Here is an 18,643-nt window from a genome sequence, read left to right on the forward strand (position 1 = left end):
TCCTCTAGCTAACTGTGAAATGAATTAGAATGCCTTCATCTGAATAAATCTGTTTACATTCTAGTTTTATAGGTGCTCTCACACCTGTTTGGTTCATCTGGTTGGGACCAAGGTAACACATTTCCTCCTGAAGGGGAAAAATAAATTTTGACTGATAGGAGGTCACTTTTTTTTATTCTGAATATGATGAAAAAAGTACGTCAAACTAAGTTCCGACAGGCCCAGTTTGGATCGCTCCACAGGTGAGTTTGTTTAATGAATCTCTATTTTGTATGTGTCTTCAAATATGCACCAACTTCTTCATTCATCATCTTCAACGGGGTCATCAGCCACCACCACCACCACCAGTGTCTGGACTCCAAGGCAGCTGCTCTTCGATCTGAAGACCCTACACACCAAAGCCTTTCTGTCATGGACACACACCCCTTTTGATCTAATAAATAAACGTGGCAATATCATGTCTGTTAATGATCCATGAGTTCAGATGTTCATAAGACTGGATGACACTAGATTTGACTCTTGGAAGCACAGTGGTATACCGGTCAGTATGACACTTGATGAGCTTGACTGAAGTCCTTTTCATTTTACATTGGCGGAATACATCCCATCTTATTTACTGTCTGCGTGAAGATGGCCATGATTAAGTAGAAGGGGATCATTTGTTTAAGGTGTTGTGTTTGCTGGTTTTCTTTTTGCTACCATGTGAGCCACAGCAACAAAGAAGAAGACAAAATCAGAGAATATCATTTCAGCAGTGACCTCTGGCAGCATGTTGTGTACTCGTGATCAGCAGGAAGCCGTAAGAATAAAATAAAACTGATATAATCTTTGGTCTAAACCTCAAATCCAATGAAAATAAACAGGAAGAAATAATAACATGTTCTCCTTTGGTCTTACAAAATAAAAAGCAGTCATTTTTTTCCTTGTGTCAGTTTCATGTTCTCCTCCCACCGCCTCTCACAGACGACCTCATTATGTACAACTTGGACTGTACAAAACACCAGCAGCACCTTCCACACCAGGGCTGCCACATCACAGGTCTTATTTACCGAGTCGTCAACCATTACCCCGAGCATGTGGAGCAGTCGGTCGTCATGATGGGAAGATGGCACTGATAATGGGTTGTTGCTTCAGGAGAAGCGATGGGGCTTGATAACGACAGGGAGGCCGGCGGCAGCTTGCTCTCCCATACTTCAGCCTCAGCGGGAGTGATTTAGAACACCACCGGCGAGGCGAGAGCCCTTGTGTCCAGGGAGATAGGAAATACTGAAGCCAGAGGTTTGCTGTATTTTACATTTAACATCCAACGCTGCAGAGAAACAGTATTGTACGGTACATTGGCAGCGATGCAACGCTATCATGTCCCCAGAATAGAAACCGTTGCTGCCTTCTTTTTTTTTTTTTGGCTGTAGAATTTATCATTCCAATGCCTGTGTGCCTCGCTCAATCGTCTGATAACATTGAGTTACCGTTCCCTTGCTCATATTTCCACCATGTAAACTCAACACATGGACCTCCAGGCTGCTCTGTTATTAATGTCTTGAAATAGCCGTAAAACTACAATGTAATTGTTCGAGGTTGTGGGAATGGCGTGTTGGGTAATCTGTCCCTTCGTCTCGCTTGTGATTAATGCAGTTTGCACATTTGCACAAAAAAGGGAGGATATAATGCACGTAAACTAACACAAATAAATAAAATGAAATGTAAAAAGAAAACTTGCGACAAGCTGGTGTCTCATTTGGGGTGTACCCCGGCTCTCGCCGAGACAATTCAATCATTTTGTTGACAAGAAGACGGAAGGGTAGAAAAAAGGAACATTTCAATTTAGTTATCTGTTATGTTCTAAGTGATGTTAAGTCAGTCTGAAGGATTGTATACTTCCTGTGGCTTCCTTTCTTTAACAGAACTTTTCTATTAATGTCACAGACAATCCTAACTGACATAAAGGCATGACATTAGAATGAGTGAAAAAGAAGTTTCAGTGCTGGTTTTCTTGAAAAGGTGAGAGCTGCGGTTTACGCCTCTGTTCAAAGCTCATTTCTTTTGCAATTAATCTGCAAATGTCTTCAACTGATGTATTCACCTGAAAAGAAATGAAGGAATTATGTTGTCAAACTAGATGGTGGAAAAATCTATCCAATCAGAAGCTGTTTCATGACCATAAATGTTTCACAATGTGGATAAAATAATTTGTACTACTTCATGCTTTTTATTTTTAACATTTTAATTATCTCCTACCCACCGACACGCTAATGCAAATCCCTCATGAATAACATCTATTTACAATAAATCTGATGCTGATCAAACACTTTCCCCATCATCTTTATGATGCCCCCCCCCCCCTTCATTTATGAGCTGGTGCCACTTTTTAATTCCTCAGTAAATAACGAAAGTAATTCAGCAAAGAAGCAGCTCTGATATAAAATTGGGCCACCAGACTTTCCGCTTCAGGAGACAAAAACAGAAAACACAGCATCAGATATCCTGTCCTTGTGTTTGCTTGGAGAATTGCGCAGATGGGAGCAACTCTTATTGGGGAATAAAAAGGACCTGCATCCACCCACAATACAAGGCCTCTTCTTCCTCATCTGTGCTGATCCCCATCTTTCCTCTTCCCCTTATTAAAACCGGACTCACTTCATTTGCATCCTTCAGTCGCATTAGCCGTCCTTTCTTCCAGCGTACTCTCAGATTTTGAATGCACTGATTGTGAAACGTTTTATCCCACCCCTCACAATCAGCGGCCCTTTTTACATTCAATCACCCCCTCTATGGAGTGGACGGCTGAGAAGTAGCTACAGTATGAATGGGGTGTGGACTGTAGTCTGTAGCTACTTTCTGCTCTGACCAGTGAATTGTAATTCCCTGCCTCTGTGATTAGGAGCAAAATGCTGCTAATAGCTAATATAAAATAATATCACACACGTCACCATGGAACCATCATGGAGGCAAGGTAACTAATTTCTAGCTAAGTCAAATCCTGGATTTGACTCTATGCCACTGTTTGACTGTAACTCAGTTCCTTCTTTGAGGCTTACCTGTAGATGCTTCTAACCGTCTGCGTCATTTCAAATTCACTTTCAAAATTCACTCATTTGTGTCGCACCATTGTGTAAGATTCACATCTTCTCCCGTGAATGTGACCATGGCTTTCTGGAGGGGACTGCATTTGCCATACATGTGGAGCAGCATTACTAATGCTACCCGTGTCTGTCCACAACAACCAATCAATATTTACCTTCATCATAAAACTACTCATGAAGGCGTTTTAATCTCCCATGGGTTTAGCTGGTGGTTTTGCCTTTAAAACTGAACTAACTCGTACTTCAGTTTTTCAGTGAATTCTTAAGAAGAATCTCAGTGAGTCCAGCTGTGATGTGAATCCATATAAGGCCCAAAAGGAAACAGAATCCCACCTGCACAGATGCCATGTAGCACCTGCCCACAGAATCAACAACAAGAAACAGCGCCGCCATGGAGGAGAGTGTTTCACAGCACAGAACAGGCTGCATGCTAAAACGATACCAATGTAGCAGGGGTGTGCCTCAAGCTGGAAATATTTAAAACACTGATTTGGTTTGTTTTTATTATAACTAACCTGTATTGTGACGATTCGTGGCAATGGCTGGCGGGTGTTGGCTCCACCTTCAATGGCGATACCCAGGGTGCTCGCGCTTTTTGCAACCCTCACTAGTGTAGAGGTGGGCTCCAACAGTCCAGGCTGAAGGCATGGAGGGGGGGGGGGGCATACATAAGCATAACAAAGTGAGGGAAACATCTTTGTGTATTTTCATACCTGAATATATTTATAACTTTGTTGTATCTGCTACCACTGAGCCTGCAAATATCTCCCCTGCATTTGTTTGCCCAAGGAGGAGTTCGGGAGTCGTCCCAGAGGGTTTACATATTCACATTAACATGCACACGGTAAACACGGCTGACCTGTTAGCAAACAAAAAAAACATGATTTACAGTCAGGAGCCAAAAGAAAATGTTTTACTCACCTTAATCAGTGGACCTGTGTAATTATTTTTTATAAAGACAGTTAAGCTCAGTCATCAAAAAGCCCCCCAGGGATGTACTCTGGGTTCATTTGAATATTCCTCAGGTTTTATGTCCATATTCTAAATAAATAAAAGTTGTTATGTAGAATAAACATATCTTATAACGGGAGCTCTCCAGTATATCTTTACTGTTAGATGACACACGGCCATATTTCTGTGCCCCATGTTGACATAAGATAATAAGAAGCAAAGTTATAATGGTACCTAATTTAGAGTAAAACAGACTCAACAAAAATATAAAAATAAATAACAGTAAAGGAAAAAGAGCTGCAAAGACGTGTTCGAAGATCCAGCAGAATAACTGTTCATTAGCATTCACGAGCACACGAGTGTGTAAATTCACACTCTTCTTTCACTGGTTTGGTCATTAGCCGATGTAAAATATATCTTGCCCATTGTCGCTGGATATTGAATTTAATTTGAATGTTTTCATTGGTTTTCAACGTGGAACTAAAAACTAAACTAAAATAAAGGGGAAATGAGGAAAGCAAAGAAAAGAAAAACAACAATACAGTATTTGAAAAGGATTAGGAAGACATACGGTATATATACTTATAAAAAGAGAAAAGGGTAGAGAAAGGGATTCTCACCCTTTTTATCTACACTAGGGGTCACCAACATGGCGTCCGCGGGTGACGGATCGTCCGGGAGGACAACATGAGTCGCTCGTGGGATTGTTCCAAAAAAGTCCACCACAGTGCCACTTACCAGTGAGCTGCTTTGGGGGGTTTTTTTGGTTGCTATTCTTTTTCTAAATCTCACTTGAATTGGTGTAAATTTGAAAAATAAAAAAATAAACAGACATTCCAAAATTTATGCATTATCACTTTATGCATATTCACCAGCTGGCTTTATGTTCAAAGGTGATCGACTTTGGGCATGTGGTCACAAATGGCACCCCCTCTAGAACAGAACATTAAAGGTGTTATCGGAGCTGTCAGCTGAATATGGTGACCTGCTGCTACACCAGAAAAACAATGGCTCAGCAGGAGATGGACTTTACTTTGTCCTGTGTCACTTTTGAGAGAAAACAAAGAGTTCATGTTGTCCAAAGACAAAGTCACCGCTCCACTGGAGGACACTGTCTCGACACGCAACCTTGTATTCTCAGTTTGAGAACAGCTTTATGGCCTTGATAAGGAATAAAGTAGTGCATGATATATATTTGTTTCCTCATCTTGTTAATTCATTGTCTATATTCATTGAGAAAAATCATTAAACATGATCAGTTTTTTGACATAGATATCATTAAATTTCAATAACATATAAAGTCAAATTGAACAAATTTGTAATTTTAGAAGTATTTATCAAACTGGTAGCCCTTTGATTTAATCAGTAGACAAAGAAGTTTCAGTTTCAAAAAGGTCAGTGACCCCTGATCGAAACGAACAGTTATTCAAAGTGTATTCACACACGTGTAGCGATTCTCTGATGGTCTATTAGTCATTTATATTTATCAGAACTTGCTTTCTGGAGGCAGCAGATTATGACAAAATATCCCTTGGGTTTTTATTTATTTTTTTACTTTAGCTGTACTTGAAATCTACTTCATCTTTAACTATTTATATGCTCCCTTGCTTTCATTTCACATTAAAAGCCATTTGTTTCAAACTTGTGTGTGTTATTTGTCATGTTTCTAAGCTGTTGTTAAGTCTTTGGATTGTCTGTCATGTGATTACAACACATTCATGAAGCCCTGACACGCTGCTTAAGCCTAAACTAAACACCCTTTATTAAACGTGATGCAGTTTTACAACCGGATATAAAACAACCATTCATCTTAGAATATGGACAGAAATCCCAGAGGCCCACTTGTTGTGAGGTTGACAGGAGGATTCTTAGATAATGATCACCCTTAAACACTCCTGATGCTCAAGAATAAACAGATTCTATAATTTGATTTTCACCAAACAAAAAAAATAAAAAATGAAGCCATTTCATTCATTTGTAAACCTTAAACCTACAACCTCATCCAGTCACTGAACACAACGGTCCTCTCATATAAATAATCAGACTGCTGCCATCCTTTCTTATTATTTCTTCCATCAATCAATTAGAACCAGGGAGAGATCGGAGGGTTTCATTACACTTACACTGCAATGAGCGATGAAATAAATGATGGAGCATGTGACTCAATGGATGAGTAAGAGTGAGAAAATAAATGATAAGGAGTTAAACAAAGGAAACCGTCTGTGAGAGCAAAGACAGGGAGGAGAAAAGGGATCGGTTAGCATTGAGAACAGATTCTGGAGGACAATTAGCAATAAAGCACAAAGATTTATTGGCTCGTTACGTTCTGGGTCGACACGCTAACACGTTTGGAATTCTATACTTCTGAGGATTCACATTGACAAAGTAATATATTCCCTTTAATTCGCTCTAACCCATGACTAATTACAACTTTAACCTTAAAACTGCAGCAGCCCTTAGCGTAGAATAAATGTTTTCACACACAGAAGTGTTTCTAAAATCTCTCACTTAATATTTGTCTCACTGCCGACTTAAATATGTATCCTCACAAAGACAGAAACACACTGACACACACTCGTAGAAGAACTCAATAGTCTTTTAGTCCCTCAGAGATTTGCAGTAAATCCCGTTATCCATCTCAGGCTCGGATCAAAGCTCTACTGAATCACCCCCTCACCGGTTTGTCCCTCCCGCCATCCTGGGCCTCCCGGGGGCGGCGTGTGTGTGAGGAATGCGGGCTGCTGTCTTTGCTGATGTGTCCTGACTCAGCTATGTCTACCCCGCTGTCCTCACTGAGCGTCTGGCCGCTGTCTGACAGCTGAGACAGGGCGCCACCTGAGAGCAAACAGGCACATGTCAACCGCCGGCCAATCAGAGAATCCCATTTTTAAATTGGTTTTTCACTTGTAAGAGTCTCTTTTACTTTAATAGAATATTGACACCAATAGAGCAATCTGCCCTTATACTGACTTGTTGTCATGTTAATCTGCACTGCAAGAAAAAAAAAACAGCTCAGATTGGGAAGTTAGTGCTGGTAGAGATTAGATTATTAGAGTGAATACAGCATTAAAAGCTTGTGTGATTAGTGATGTATTGTGAGCAGTAGCGATCGTTCACATTGTTCAGGGGAAATTGATCACAATTATAATTATTACATATAATGATAAAGATTATAAGTCTAGAATTTATGCACGTATTTCTCAGAATTTGGCTTTAATTATCATTACAGTATTTAAGATTGAATTTTGATATGAATATTAGAAATTTAATAGATTTTAATGGTTCTTTTTTTTTTATCCATGTCAATTTCTGTTCAACTATATGCAGCTCCAGTGCTGCAACAGAAAGCAATCAGGATGTATTTAATCTTCTTATTTGATTTCTTCGACTACACAGTAAAACACAGTTTTGAATGCTCCATAGAGGAATCACATTTTGTCTTTACAAATACATTTTTTAACCAAACTTCTCACAGGGCCCTCAGTGAGGGCTCCTAACTTGGTGGCGCCCCCTCCAGGATCCTCACCTGGAGCCTGGGGCAGCGGTCGCACCTCGTTGACGTCGGGCTCGGCGTTGGGCCTGTGGACCTCTACCGTCACAAACTGGTGTTTGTTGGACATGTTTGCTGATACGGGAGTCAGAGACGGGGGCGGAGGCGGGGCAGGGAGTGGAGGCGGAGGCGGGGGCGAGGGAGATGGGGCCGCGGGTTTGGGGCCTCGGTTGGGGGACTGGACTCGGGGGAAGGGGCCGATGTTCTGACTGACCATAGACAACTGGGCAGCAGCTATCTGTACTTTCTTGGAGGGGTCTCTCTTTCTGACGGCGGCGTACTCCTGAGACGCGTTCCTGGGGTGTTCTCCTTTGTGGCGCGGTGGGGGCATGGCGGGGGCGTGTCCCGGCTCTTTGCTGTGATTATAAGAGATGGGGGCCGTGAAGTACAAGCCTGAGTGGGAGGACTCGGATGATGGGTATTTGCTGAGCTGTTCCTGTCTACTGGGGCGCCTCTGCACCCCTGGTGGGGGCGGGGGTTTGAAGGAGGGAGGGGGTTCAGCTGTGGCGGATTGAACGTCGTCCTGAAGCGAGAGCATAGAGTTACCATCGATTAGACTGCATCACACACCACACAGTGTCACTGTAAAGGTTGGGAGGTGTGCTCACACACCCCGGGCTCAATCTAGAATGGTTTCACCCCCCCCCCCCATTACAGCAGTAGTGAAGGGGGTTTAGTTTGAGAAGGTGAGTTTCTAGAAGAACTATTCAATTTACTCTAAATAATCCAAAAATAAAACCATGAACAGTAAGAAGAAACACTGGGACAACTGTTCAGACGGAGGCGTGTGGATTTGACACTTTCTCTGGAAAAACATGTTAATTTACAATATTTTAATGTTTTAAAATATTTAATGATAGTCGCACTAAAAAAAAAAAAGGAGAATAATCAAAGAATTGAAAAATTGCATTTAAAAATGAGCTGATTGTTCAGTTGTAACCCTTAGAGGAGGCACATTTAAAACTTAACATAAATCTTCGCATCATTTCTTTATTATTTTCACCAATATTCTATATCCGCCACCAGTTTTATTGGCGCAAGCTGACATGAAGTTTGGTTTGACCCTGCCGGCTTCCTGTGTTTCCACGTAGTAGCGCTCAAATAAAAAAAACTGAACTGTGGAATGACAACACTGAGACATGAGTGACTCACCAGAGCATGGAAAAAAATGTAAATCAGAATAAAATTAAGTTTAAAAAAAAAAAAGTATGATTTGAGCTGCAGGTAGTCATTGACAATCAGAGACCCTCCCCAACAGGACCTCCTCCTCCTCTCAAGGGTGTCCAGATCTAAAATAGGAGGTGTCCTGTTGTTTTATATACTGTATTTTAACTTTAAAGCACAACAATTTTCTCTTCATTCTTAAAAATCTGAAGAGGAGACTATCCAACGCCAGGGTGCATATAAACAAAGAAGAGTTTTACCTCCACCACAGTGATGAACCATCATCACCTGTTCTCCTCAACCCCTGTCTTTATTCATCTTTTAAAACCAACTTCCTTCATCCCCTCCCCTGCAGCATCCGTCCCTATCGGGTCAAAGCAGGACCTTCCCTCCTGTCGGACTCACCAGAGAGATGTCGGTCAGCAGCGTGTTCAGGCTCTCTAGAGGTACATCCTCATTACTCTCCACCACGCCGTCATTCTGGGAGAAGCAGGAAAGTAATGGAGGTAGGATATGGAGGAGGGGAGGGTGATGAAGTAGAGGAGAAGCAGGTAAACAGAGGAGGTGGAAGAGGATAGAGTGATTAAAGTGACAGGGAGAAAGCCTGTGAGCAGATGTTAAACACAGATGTGTGAAAAAAGTCCGACTAGATTTCATGGACGTTCGTCTTCTCTCTCAGGAAAAAAAATGAAAAATGTCAACGTCTGTTTACATTTTCTTGCCAATTTCCAAGTTTGTATGGTACTCACACACACATACACATACACACACCTATCATGACTCCCTCCACAGGCTAAACACACACGCACTGTGAAATCGATGAAGGACCATCAGCTGGGTCTAAAGCAGGATTTGGCAGCTCAATCCTGCTGCGGTGGAGAGGAGGTAATTTGTGGCGGGTCTGAGAGCGATTTCAGAGCGCAGGAAGAGTGCTCAGAGGAACGTAACCTTCATTTAGCTCAACCATGAAACCAACACAGAAGACTCATCAATTCCACCTAATTGCCCCCTTCTTGCCACACGTGGGGCACTTACATGTAATTTATTTACCACGAGTCAGCTGTCATGCTCTGGAGGCAGACTATCCCCGTGTCTGCCTGCTCACAGGATGGTGTTCATCCACAGCACTATCTCTATCCCAGTGCAGGAATGTCGTTAGGTAAATGGATTTACATGCAATGTAAACAGTTAATGCAGGAAGCAGTCCAAAGTTTAGCTCGAATCCCAATCCGTATTTGTAATCCTACATCTTGTTTTCAAATCCCCCTTTTGCTTTTTGACGTGCCCTTCAAAACCAAGTCATGAGGGATGGTGATAGAAATTTTTTTACAAGAAATACGATGTCACTCGTCGCATCATCAGTAGAAAAGTTATGTTAAGGTTAAGAAAAAGATCACATCTTGGGAAACAAATCCAACATTGAGGTGTCTCTCCCCCACAACATTGTGGTAGCAGGTTTCTTTTCTGATTAGATCTCTGTCCTTGAAAACATGTAAGTATTCTAGTTCTATACAAGCACGGTATTGCTACCATCATCAATTTGTGACCTCATTTGCAGGATAGAACAAAAGCATTGTTGAACGCAGCACAAACTGCATGCAAAAAAACACATGTATTGTCCAAAATAACATGAAAATAGTAGGTAAAAACACAAATAGTCCCTACAACTATTCAATCATGTATTCATATACATCTACATTTAATATTTCTGCATGGTTATTGGTGAAGATATATTACAACGTACTTCTTTCACACCACGGTAGCCATCTATCATTTATTTTGCAAAGCATTCTGGGACTTTCTACCACTATCTTGGGGGGGGGCATGAAGCGTAAAAAAAACAAATAACGATTCATTTAAGTTTTGGATTTTAGTCAGACTAGTGTATTTAGTATTCATGTGTTACATATATAGTTTCAAAATAAAGTCTGCAGCTGCAGCCCATTCTAAAATCTGGCTCCAAATGAAAGCCAAATATGGAAGACATTACATGTCAACTGAAAATTTCTCAAAACTAGACAACCAATTAAAAAACAGGACTCCATTGATAGAGGAAGACCGACGATGGAGTTTAAAGATCTGCTTCTAACATCAGGCCAGATTATAACCTGCTCTTGTCAAAGTTGTAAATCTGACTGCAATGTCATTGCCTCAGCAGCCATGATCCTCACCGGACGTCACTGATGCTGAGTCCCTGCAGAAAATTAAGCATCACAATCACTTAACCTGACAAAATAGAGACAAATGTGTAATATGGTCTGAACAGATGAAGCCAGGATGAACCTGCAGATTCATTTCCACGAGTCACATCAAAAGAACAGGAGCGGACACAGTTGTGATTGGAAACATTAATGCTCTGCTCACAGACTGTGGGAGGTGTGTATTGAGCTCTTTAATGCATTTATGTGTGTGTGTGTTTGTGTATGGTATGTGTGTGTATTCAGTTAGCTGGATACGTGGTTTTGGAAGTTGTTCTGAAATCCAGTATTTTCTCCTAACAAACGCTTCTAATCTGCTAAAGACAGCCATGGTTTCAATCACCCATGAGTCCAGAAAAGCACAGACAAAAATACAGGAAGAAATCAGAGCAACACACACACACACACACACACACACACACACACACACACACACACACACACACACACACACACACACACACACACACACACACACACACACACACACACACACAGAAGCAGACGTTGCTGCTCTGAGAAGAAAGAATAAGGCAGAGAAAACCCATCTGAATTGGAAGAGCTGTTCGGAAGAAAAACCTGCAATCAGCAACTTGTGTGTGTGTGTGTGTGTGTGTGTGTGTGTGTGTGTGTGTGTGTGTGTGTGTGTGTGTGTGTGTGTGTGTGTGTGTGTGGGTGTGTGCGTGCGTGCGTGCATGCGTGTGTGTGTGCGTGTGTGACACTAAGTCAAATAAGAATGTAAGGTAAAGTGAGAGTCTGACATGTTTTATTTCTGTCTTTCTGGAGGTGGTGAATCATAATCACTATTTTCATTACAGTGATGTAGGATAACTGGACATTCTTAATAGTCTTATAGGCTATTAAGAAATCTATATCCAGTATATGGTTTCCCTTTTTGAATGAAAACAATTTTGCAAGCTTTTTTTTGTTCATGATGGAAGAATCATAAGAGGGAGGAAAGAGATGGTGGTGCTTCCAGAAACAGAAGTATAATGCATCCACCTGAGGTCAAAAGTGCTAAAAAGATTTAGTGACTAAACAATAAATCAATAAATTATACATTACATAATTAAATTCATTCATTCAGAAAACAAAGGCTGTGTTGTTTAGAAAAAAAAATGAGAAAAAGAATTTTTTTCATGAGTTTGGTGGTGCTCCAGATCATAACCTGGATTAACAATTCAAATTCAGACTGACTCTCCACCATCAGAGGACAGGGTCATGCATGTTATTTTTGTTGAAGAGAAACTGAGTTTTTCTTCAGTAATTATCAGACCAACGTCCGAAGTCCACGGGCAGGTTTTCTAGGTCAAGGATTCGTATCATGCACCAAACCGTAATGAGATTTTAAAGTAAACATGAGTGGTCACCTCCTTGTCAAACGGGGAAACAAAAGGAACAAAAGGAGAAAAAAACACTGCAAAGAACTTCACTGCAAACCACAAACCAAGAGAGATGGATTACTGATGTGTGTGTTCAAGGAACACCTTTTCCCACAGTGAACTTCACATCTCCTTGTTCAAAAAGTGTCGGCTTTGTGTCGAAACGAAGCATCACTTTCAACGTTGATTCCTACCTCCATCATATCTATCAGCCACAGCAGCCTCTCCTATAGGTGGAGGGGGTAATTGAGGTGAGAGAAAAATACAACTTTTCAAATATAAAGACACGCAACAGGAGCTCACTGGAATTACTTTCTTTTCAGCTAAAGAAGATACACCCAGCTGCCCCCCCTCCCCACCAAACACATTTCTATTTCTGCCTGCAAAAGAGAGAAGAACATCCATTCAAATAAATATTAAGGAAGTAAAGGAGTGGAACTCATCCATCAGGACCAGAGAGAAATCTTAAATACAAGCAGCAAATGGACCAATTGCTTTAAGCAGAGAGGGCTTGAGATAGATAACACCCCCAAGTTATAATATCCAGATTTTATGTTTCCCCACACCCAATAATTCTCAAATAAGAACGTTAAAGAAAAAGTTTTATCTCATTTAGTTTAACTCCTTGACAACGGTTAAATACACAAGCAAGAATGAGCAACTCGCCCTCAATAGAACAAACCCTGCCTACCCGTGCAGAGCTGAGGGTGGTGTTGGTCATGAAGCTGGCTGAGGACGAGGTCAGAGTGTCGGGGTACGACACCATGGAAAGGGAGTCTGGCTGAAGCGCCGCGCCGCCGGCTGTTGCTTGACGAGATTTTAGAGACTGAATTTCCCGACGCAGCACCAGTCCATCGAAATGCTCCAGGTCCTGTGGGGTGACCAGGCCTCGAACCTCTGACAGCAGAGAGAACTGAGCGGGGGGGCGAGAAGGGTGATGTCACAGAGGTGCATGGGATGAAACAGAAAAACAAAAGTATTTTACAAAATGTTTAAAATCTTTGTTTTCTTCTGAAAATCTAGACTAAAATCCACTGATAAAAGTGGTGAGGTGATGGAGGTGATTTTACAATTTGTCATCAGTTTGCACAAAAGTGAAGAGAATAACAGCAGAATGACAGCAGTTAAAATTTGCCTGAACTTCTGAAGAATGAGCAAGAAGAAGAAACCAATTATGGGACGCACACTTTTAAGACTCCCACAGGGCAGGTGTGAGATTCCGATGAATTCTGTACTTTGGTTTCGAGTTTCAGATAACACCCTCAACAAAACATCAAATATGCAGAAACACTTAAAGCTCACAAAACATAATCGTGAGGGAGTTTTCAGTAAGTCTAATTACGGCACAAAGCAGCTGGAAAAAAGCTTCCTCCGCATCGGCTGATTTGAGAAATTGAAAATAAAATGTTTCTGAGTTATTGTGATTTTTTTTTTTTTTTTTACATTGTTAACTCCTGCAGAGTGTGAGACAATCAAAAGACTTTTAGAAACCAGACAGGAAGGACAAACACAGTCCGGCATTGGGCAGCCGCCAAAAAAAAGAAAAAGGGGAAAAGTGTGGGAATGAATCTCAAAAGGATTCACCGCTTCACCTTTGCGTGAGTGTTGAGAAGCTCGAACAACGCCACGACTAGCTGCTCCACGCCGATGTGTCCGTCCCGGTACTCCTCCACATAGTAGCCCATAGTTTGCCGCTCTGCCTCCGTCAGCAGGTGACGTGCCTGCTCCTCCAGCATGGCCCGTGATTGGTTCACCAGGCTGGACAGGGTGACCTGTGACCCCGCTACGCCTTTGTAAAACCCAGGCTGGTGGAAGGGGGAGGGAATGAGAAGAAAAGATTGTTTTCCAATGTATTCATTCGTCGTTAAATACCGATTTCATCCAATATCGCGGGTCGCGGGGTGCTGTAGCCTATCACAGCTGACTGGGGGTGTTGAGGTGGGGGTACACTCCAGGAGCAATGCCAGTACACCACAGACAACCAGCACACACACGCTCACACCTATAGGGGCAATTTGGTATCACCAGTTTACCTAAGGTGCATGTTTTTTTTGAGGTGGAAATGAAAGCAAATGAGAGAAGACGGGGAAATCAATGAGGTGACGAAGAGATCAGGGAGAATAAAAAGCAAACTATGATATAATATTTTAGAGCGAGGGACTGTGGGGATGATTTAGAAAAAGGGTAGAAAAGGAGAGGTGATGAATGAGAAGAGAATGAGATAAAGAAATGAAGGTGTATCAAGAGCTCGGAGGAGGGATTGTGGAGGAGGGTGAAGTAGAGGTGATTGAGAGAGGAGGAGGAAAAGATGTGACAAATCAGGGAAGCTGAAAACAGGGAGGTGGGAACGAATTTGACGGACACGGTAACGACAAAAGAAATACAGAAAAAGAGGAGAAACAGATGCAGAGTTTGGCAAGAGAGGATGACTGTGGAGAGAGAGAGGAAGAGAACACAGGAAGTGTAGGAAGAGGAAGTGATGGATGGGGGGGGGGGGGTAGAAGAGACCCAGAGGTGATAGAGGAGGATGGAACAGGATGGCAGGAAGCTGATCCGGCTGGACACACTAAGAACAAGAGCATAAATTACACCCACATACAGTGAACGAACCATCAGTCTCCTCCTCCCAGAAGGATAAATTATCATCCTACTTCCTTCTTCCTCTTGTCCAAACATCTTTCATTATCAGAAATGCTACGTGGCTCTAGAGCTACAGCTTGCAGCGCAGCAAAAAACTGTGTTGTTAACATACGTGGGTGGAAGATTATCTTTTCTTTCTTTTTTTTTTCTTTTACAGCTTTCATATCCGTCCCTGGTGTGTCAGCTGGCTGCTCTGCCAATCACTAGACACTCCGGCTGCGAGTCTGCTCCTCTTTTTCTGTCTCTGTCCATTCCTTTTTTCTTTTCTCGGTTATCTGTGTGCTACCATGCAGCTATTCTTTAATGAACTACTTAATCACAGATACCACTTCAAAGTCAGAGCTTCGGGCTTCGTGTCTGCCTGCGCTCATCGGAAACAAGAGGAAGAAGCGAGCCTCTGGTAGTCTTCCCTTCCTCCTCCTCTGTCTTAACTCTCTGCCTCGTCATCCTCAACTCTTGTTCACATTTCACCATCTGTATCACGGAGTTGGAGTTGTCCAAGAATCTTAATCACCTCAGTGTTCACCACAAATACCGTTCGTGTCTTGGCTTCTCAAACTCAAGGGCATCAGGGAACAAACCGGCGAGACCACATGAGACATGTCGGTGTTCATTCTGTCTCTGGCAAGTCCTGTTAGAGGTCAGATTAGCAATGGAGGGGGCTAATGAAATCAATTGTCACTCAAATGGAGTGGAACACCTTCAGTCTCCTGCTAATGAGGTGTGCTCAAAAAGGAAAAGGAATCGGAGGCAATGCTCTTACTGTAAAAGTATGATTTTACAGTTAATGGACATCCGGTAAATGTGGTCCATTTGCTGAGACCGGTTCATCTTTGAAGTGGGTTCGGCGTCCACTGTCAATCAATACAACGGAACCCAGACGGATCAAAAGCTGGTTGAGTTATGGCCTAGAAATGTCACAAGATTTATTCCTGCTGGCTTGAGCTCATGAGCTTCATTCAACAATAAAACAGAGGAGGGAAAGACCATAAAGGCCTTCTTTTTGTAACAGTTATGAAACTACCCCTTCTATGATTTGTTGAAGTCTCAATATTTACTCCAGGGACAGTAAAAAAACCAGTATTTTTCTGCAGTTTTCTGCCATCAGGTGCGAAGCAGACAGAATTTCCACTGCGCTGTCACTTATGTATCTCTGTAGCTCAGAATATCTCATCAAATTACTTTTATGCAACAGCTCCCAGACAAAAAAAAAAAGAGCAAACCAGGCAGCTGCTTGGTAGGAGATGCCCACATGGTCGTTAGAGACCCCGCTGTAGAAAAAAAAAAGAAGAGATTTGATGCTGTTAAATTCAGGCTGCTTTCTACGGATGAAATGGAGCACAAGAGTCACCGCTGGGGTTTAGAAAAGATCTTTAGTTTAGGGATCTTTTATTATGATTCTTTAAAAAAAACTGTTGAGAATAAAAATATAACATGATAATATGATGCTGGACTTGTTCTAATACCATTCAGAATTCACCACACCTGTTACACTTACCTGTAAAATGTGACAACTATGAAAATACTACATTTATATTTGGATGTTTTTTGTTAACTGAAATGTGTTCTATGCCATCTATTTAGTCTATTTAATTCAAACACCTCGTGAGAAATGAACTTTTCTAGTTACACAAGAACTTAGGGTTACTTTTAAAATGACACCATACAAATAAAAATCTGCATTATGTGTTTGTGTGATTCAGGCACCTCTGGGGACAGTCTGGAGGTTCAGGGGAGCCCCCTGAATTAAATATGGCCCTGTACTTAAAGGTCTATACTAAATACAATAACTGCTCCAATGATAAATGTTGACTCACATATATTGTTGGCTTTTGATTTATTTTATTTTATTCAAGTTTATTGGCATTAATGGTTTGGTTATACAATCAAAATCTGTAGTTAAATGCTGGTAGAACAGTCAATGTGGAGGTTATAGGAAGTTTGTCGTGATTAGAATCAAAATCAATGAATGAATAAATGAATGATCATGAAACTGACAATCATGCCTCTTTATTTCTTCGCACTAAGAAAATGTAGATTATCATTCTGGTTGGTTTTTTTTAAACTTTACTTTCTTGGAATCAAGACTTAAAAATACACAAAGCCTGTCTTCATATAGTGGCAGAACAGCTCTTCTGGGCTCTGTTTACATGTGAATGTGTTGATAAAGTGTTCTTCCCCTCACTGCATCATGTTCTTTGTCTTTCTACTGGGCCACATGCAGACTCAGTTCAACTTAAGGCTTTAGGCTTTTACTGCTCTTCTTTTGGAAGTGTTTGTCAGATTTGAAATAAGAGACTAAAAGCTCCAACTCTGCAATAATAACAGGTTCTGTTTGGAAATCGGGTTTTTTTATAATGTTAAATATATGATGAAATATCATACATATGTGTTCTTCTTTTGCTTACCCAGCTGGAGTGAATGAGATACAGCGCATACAATCATGCAAATGTGGCAATTTCAGCATAGTTATTTCTCTGTGTCTATCTTACTCTTATTGACTTTATGCAAAACTGAAAACCCCAAGTTTCTCTTTATAGTAGCGAGTGCTGCTCTCTATCAACTCACATACAGCAAATGTTCTAAAAATCCAGCTGGTTGTGATATTATTGTGAAGAGAATAAAACATCAAGCCTCTGTCTGGCAAAAGTTTCACTGCACAATGACCGTGTTTTGTGATCAGCAGTTTGAGAAGTTTCTACATGTCTGACTCGCTCCTAATGATGTACATACATACATTTGATGCCATAATGACACAGAGTTTTCCACACATTTGGGTTTGTTGACCTGCTAAACTTTCAAGAACTAAAATACTAATTTAGATTCAGGGAATGAACCTGGAATTCTGATTACGCATTTCAAACACTTTATCATTAGTGGTAAATTACTGCTTAATTATAATCCATATTTCCATAAACCTAATTGTTCAAGTTCAAAATAATCATTTCAGTCATTTTCAAAATGTAAATTTTAAAGATAAACCCCACTGCGTTGTTAAGGTTGATAATCTGTGTTGACATCAACTCGAGTTGAGTGACAAGATGTTACAGGATGGTGCAGAAGAAGAAGCAGCAAACAACAGTAACAACATAAAACAATAATTCTTGTGAATTGTGATCGTGACCCAACATCACCACAGAATAAGTTCATTTCATGCTCGGTTCAGCTCAGGTGCTTTCAGGGTTGAGCACCAGCTGTTTCAAAATTCAAAAGAACTTTGAAGCTTTGCTAAAGGATTCCACTTTGGGTGGTTATGATTTATTTCTGCTAACAAATCAAACTAATCAGTTTACGCCAGTGCATCCTCGGTCAGTATATAACATCTTGAAATCCTGGTGTCCTTTAAAATTCATGTAATCAAAAGCCCCGATAAGCAAATTAGGTTTGAGCTACAAAACAATATTTACCCTTCTTGTTTGCCTTAATACATTTCGTTGTCTCGAAAAACAACATTCATCGCTTTAGATCAGAGCCCAAATGGGGTCAAAGCAGAATTAATGATTAAGAATTGCTTCGTGACCTATCCTTAATTAATTGGCTTATCGGGCTGGCTTGGCCTTTAGGCTGCAATTACAGGATGACGGGATGGGGGGGGGGGGGGGGGCAGGGGGTGTCTGGAAAGACAGAAGATGTGACCGCTGGGACACCCTGAATCTGTAACGGAACTAACCGACC

At 41.2% G+C, this 18,643-nt stretch overlaps 1 protein-coding gene across 2 annotated transcripts in view; it reads right to left on the minus strand.

Moving 5' to 3' along the window:
• Positions 1 to 18,643, minus strand: part of whrna (whirlin a) — a 112,761-nt gene that overhangs the window by 4,509 nt on the left and 89,609 nt on the right. For both annotated transcript variants that reach the window (XM_068333971.1, XM_068333973.1), the window contains exons 6-11: positions 13,921 to 14,133; positions 13,020 to 13,241; positions 9,154 to 9,228; positions 7,561 to 8,107; positions 6,712 to 6,869; positions 3,599 to 3,721 (exon numbers count right to left, since the gene is read on the minus strand). In XM_068333971.1, the coding sequence (XP_068190072.1) occupies positions 3,599 to 3,721; positions 6,712 to 6,869; positions 7,561 to 8,107; positions 9,154 to 9,228; positions 13,020 to 13,241; positions 13,921 to 14,133 (1,338 nt within the window). The remainder of the gene's footprint in view (positions 1 to 3,598; positions 3,722 to 6,711; positions 6,870 to 7,560; positions 8,108 to 9,153; positions 9,229 to 13,019; positions 13,242 to 13,920; positions 14,134 to 18,643) is intronic.

The sequence above is a fragment of the Antennarius striatus genome, chromosome 15 (genome assembly GCF_040054535.1).
Source record: "Antennarius striatus isolate MH-2024 chromosome 15, ASM4005453v1, whole genome shotgun sequence".
NCBI lineage: Eukaryota > Metazoa > Chordata > Actinopteri > Lophiiformes > Antennariidae > Antennarius > Antennarius striatus.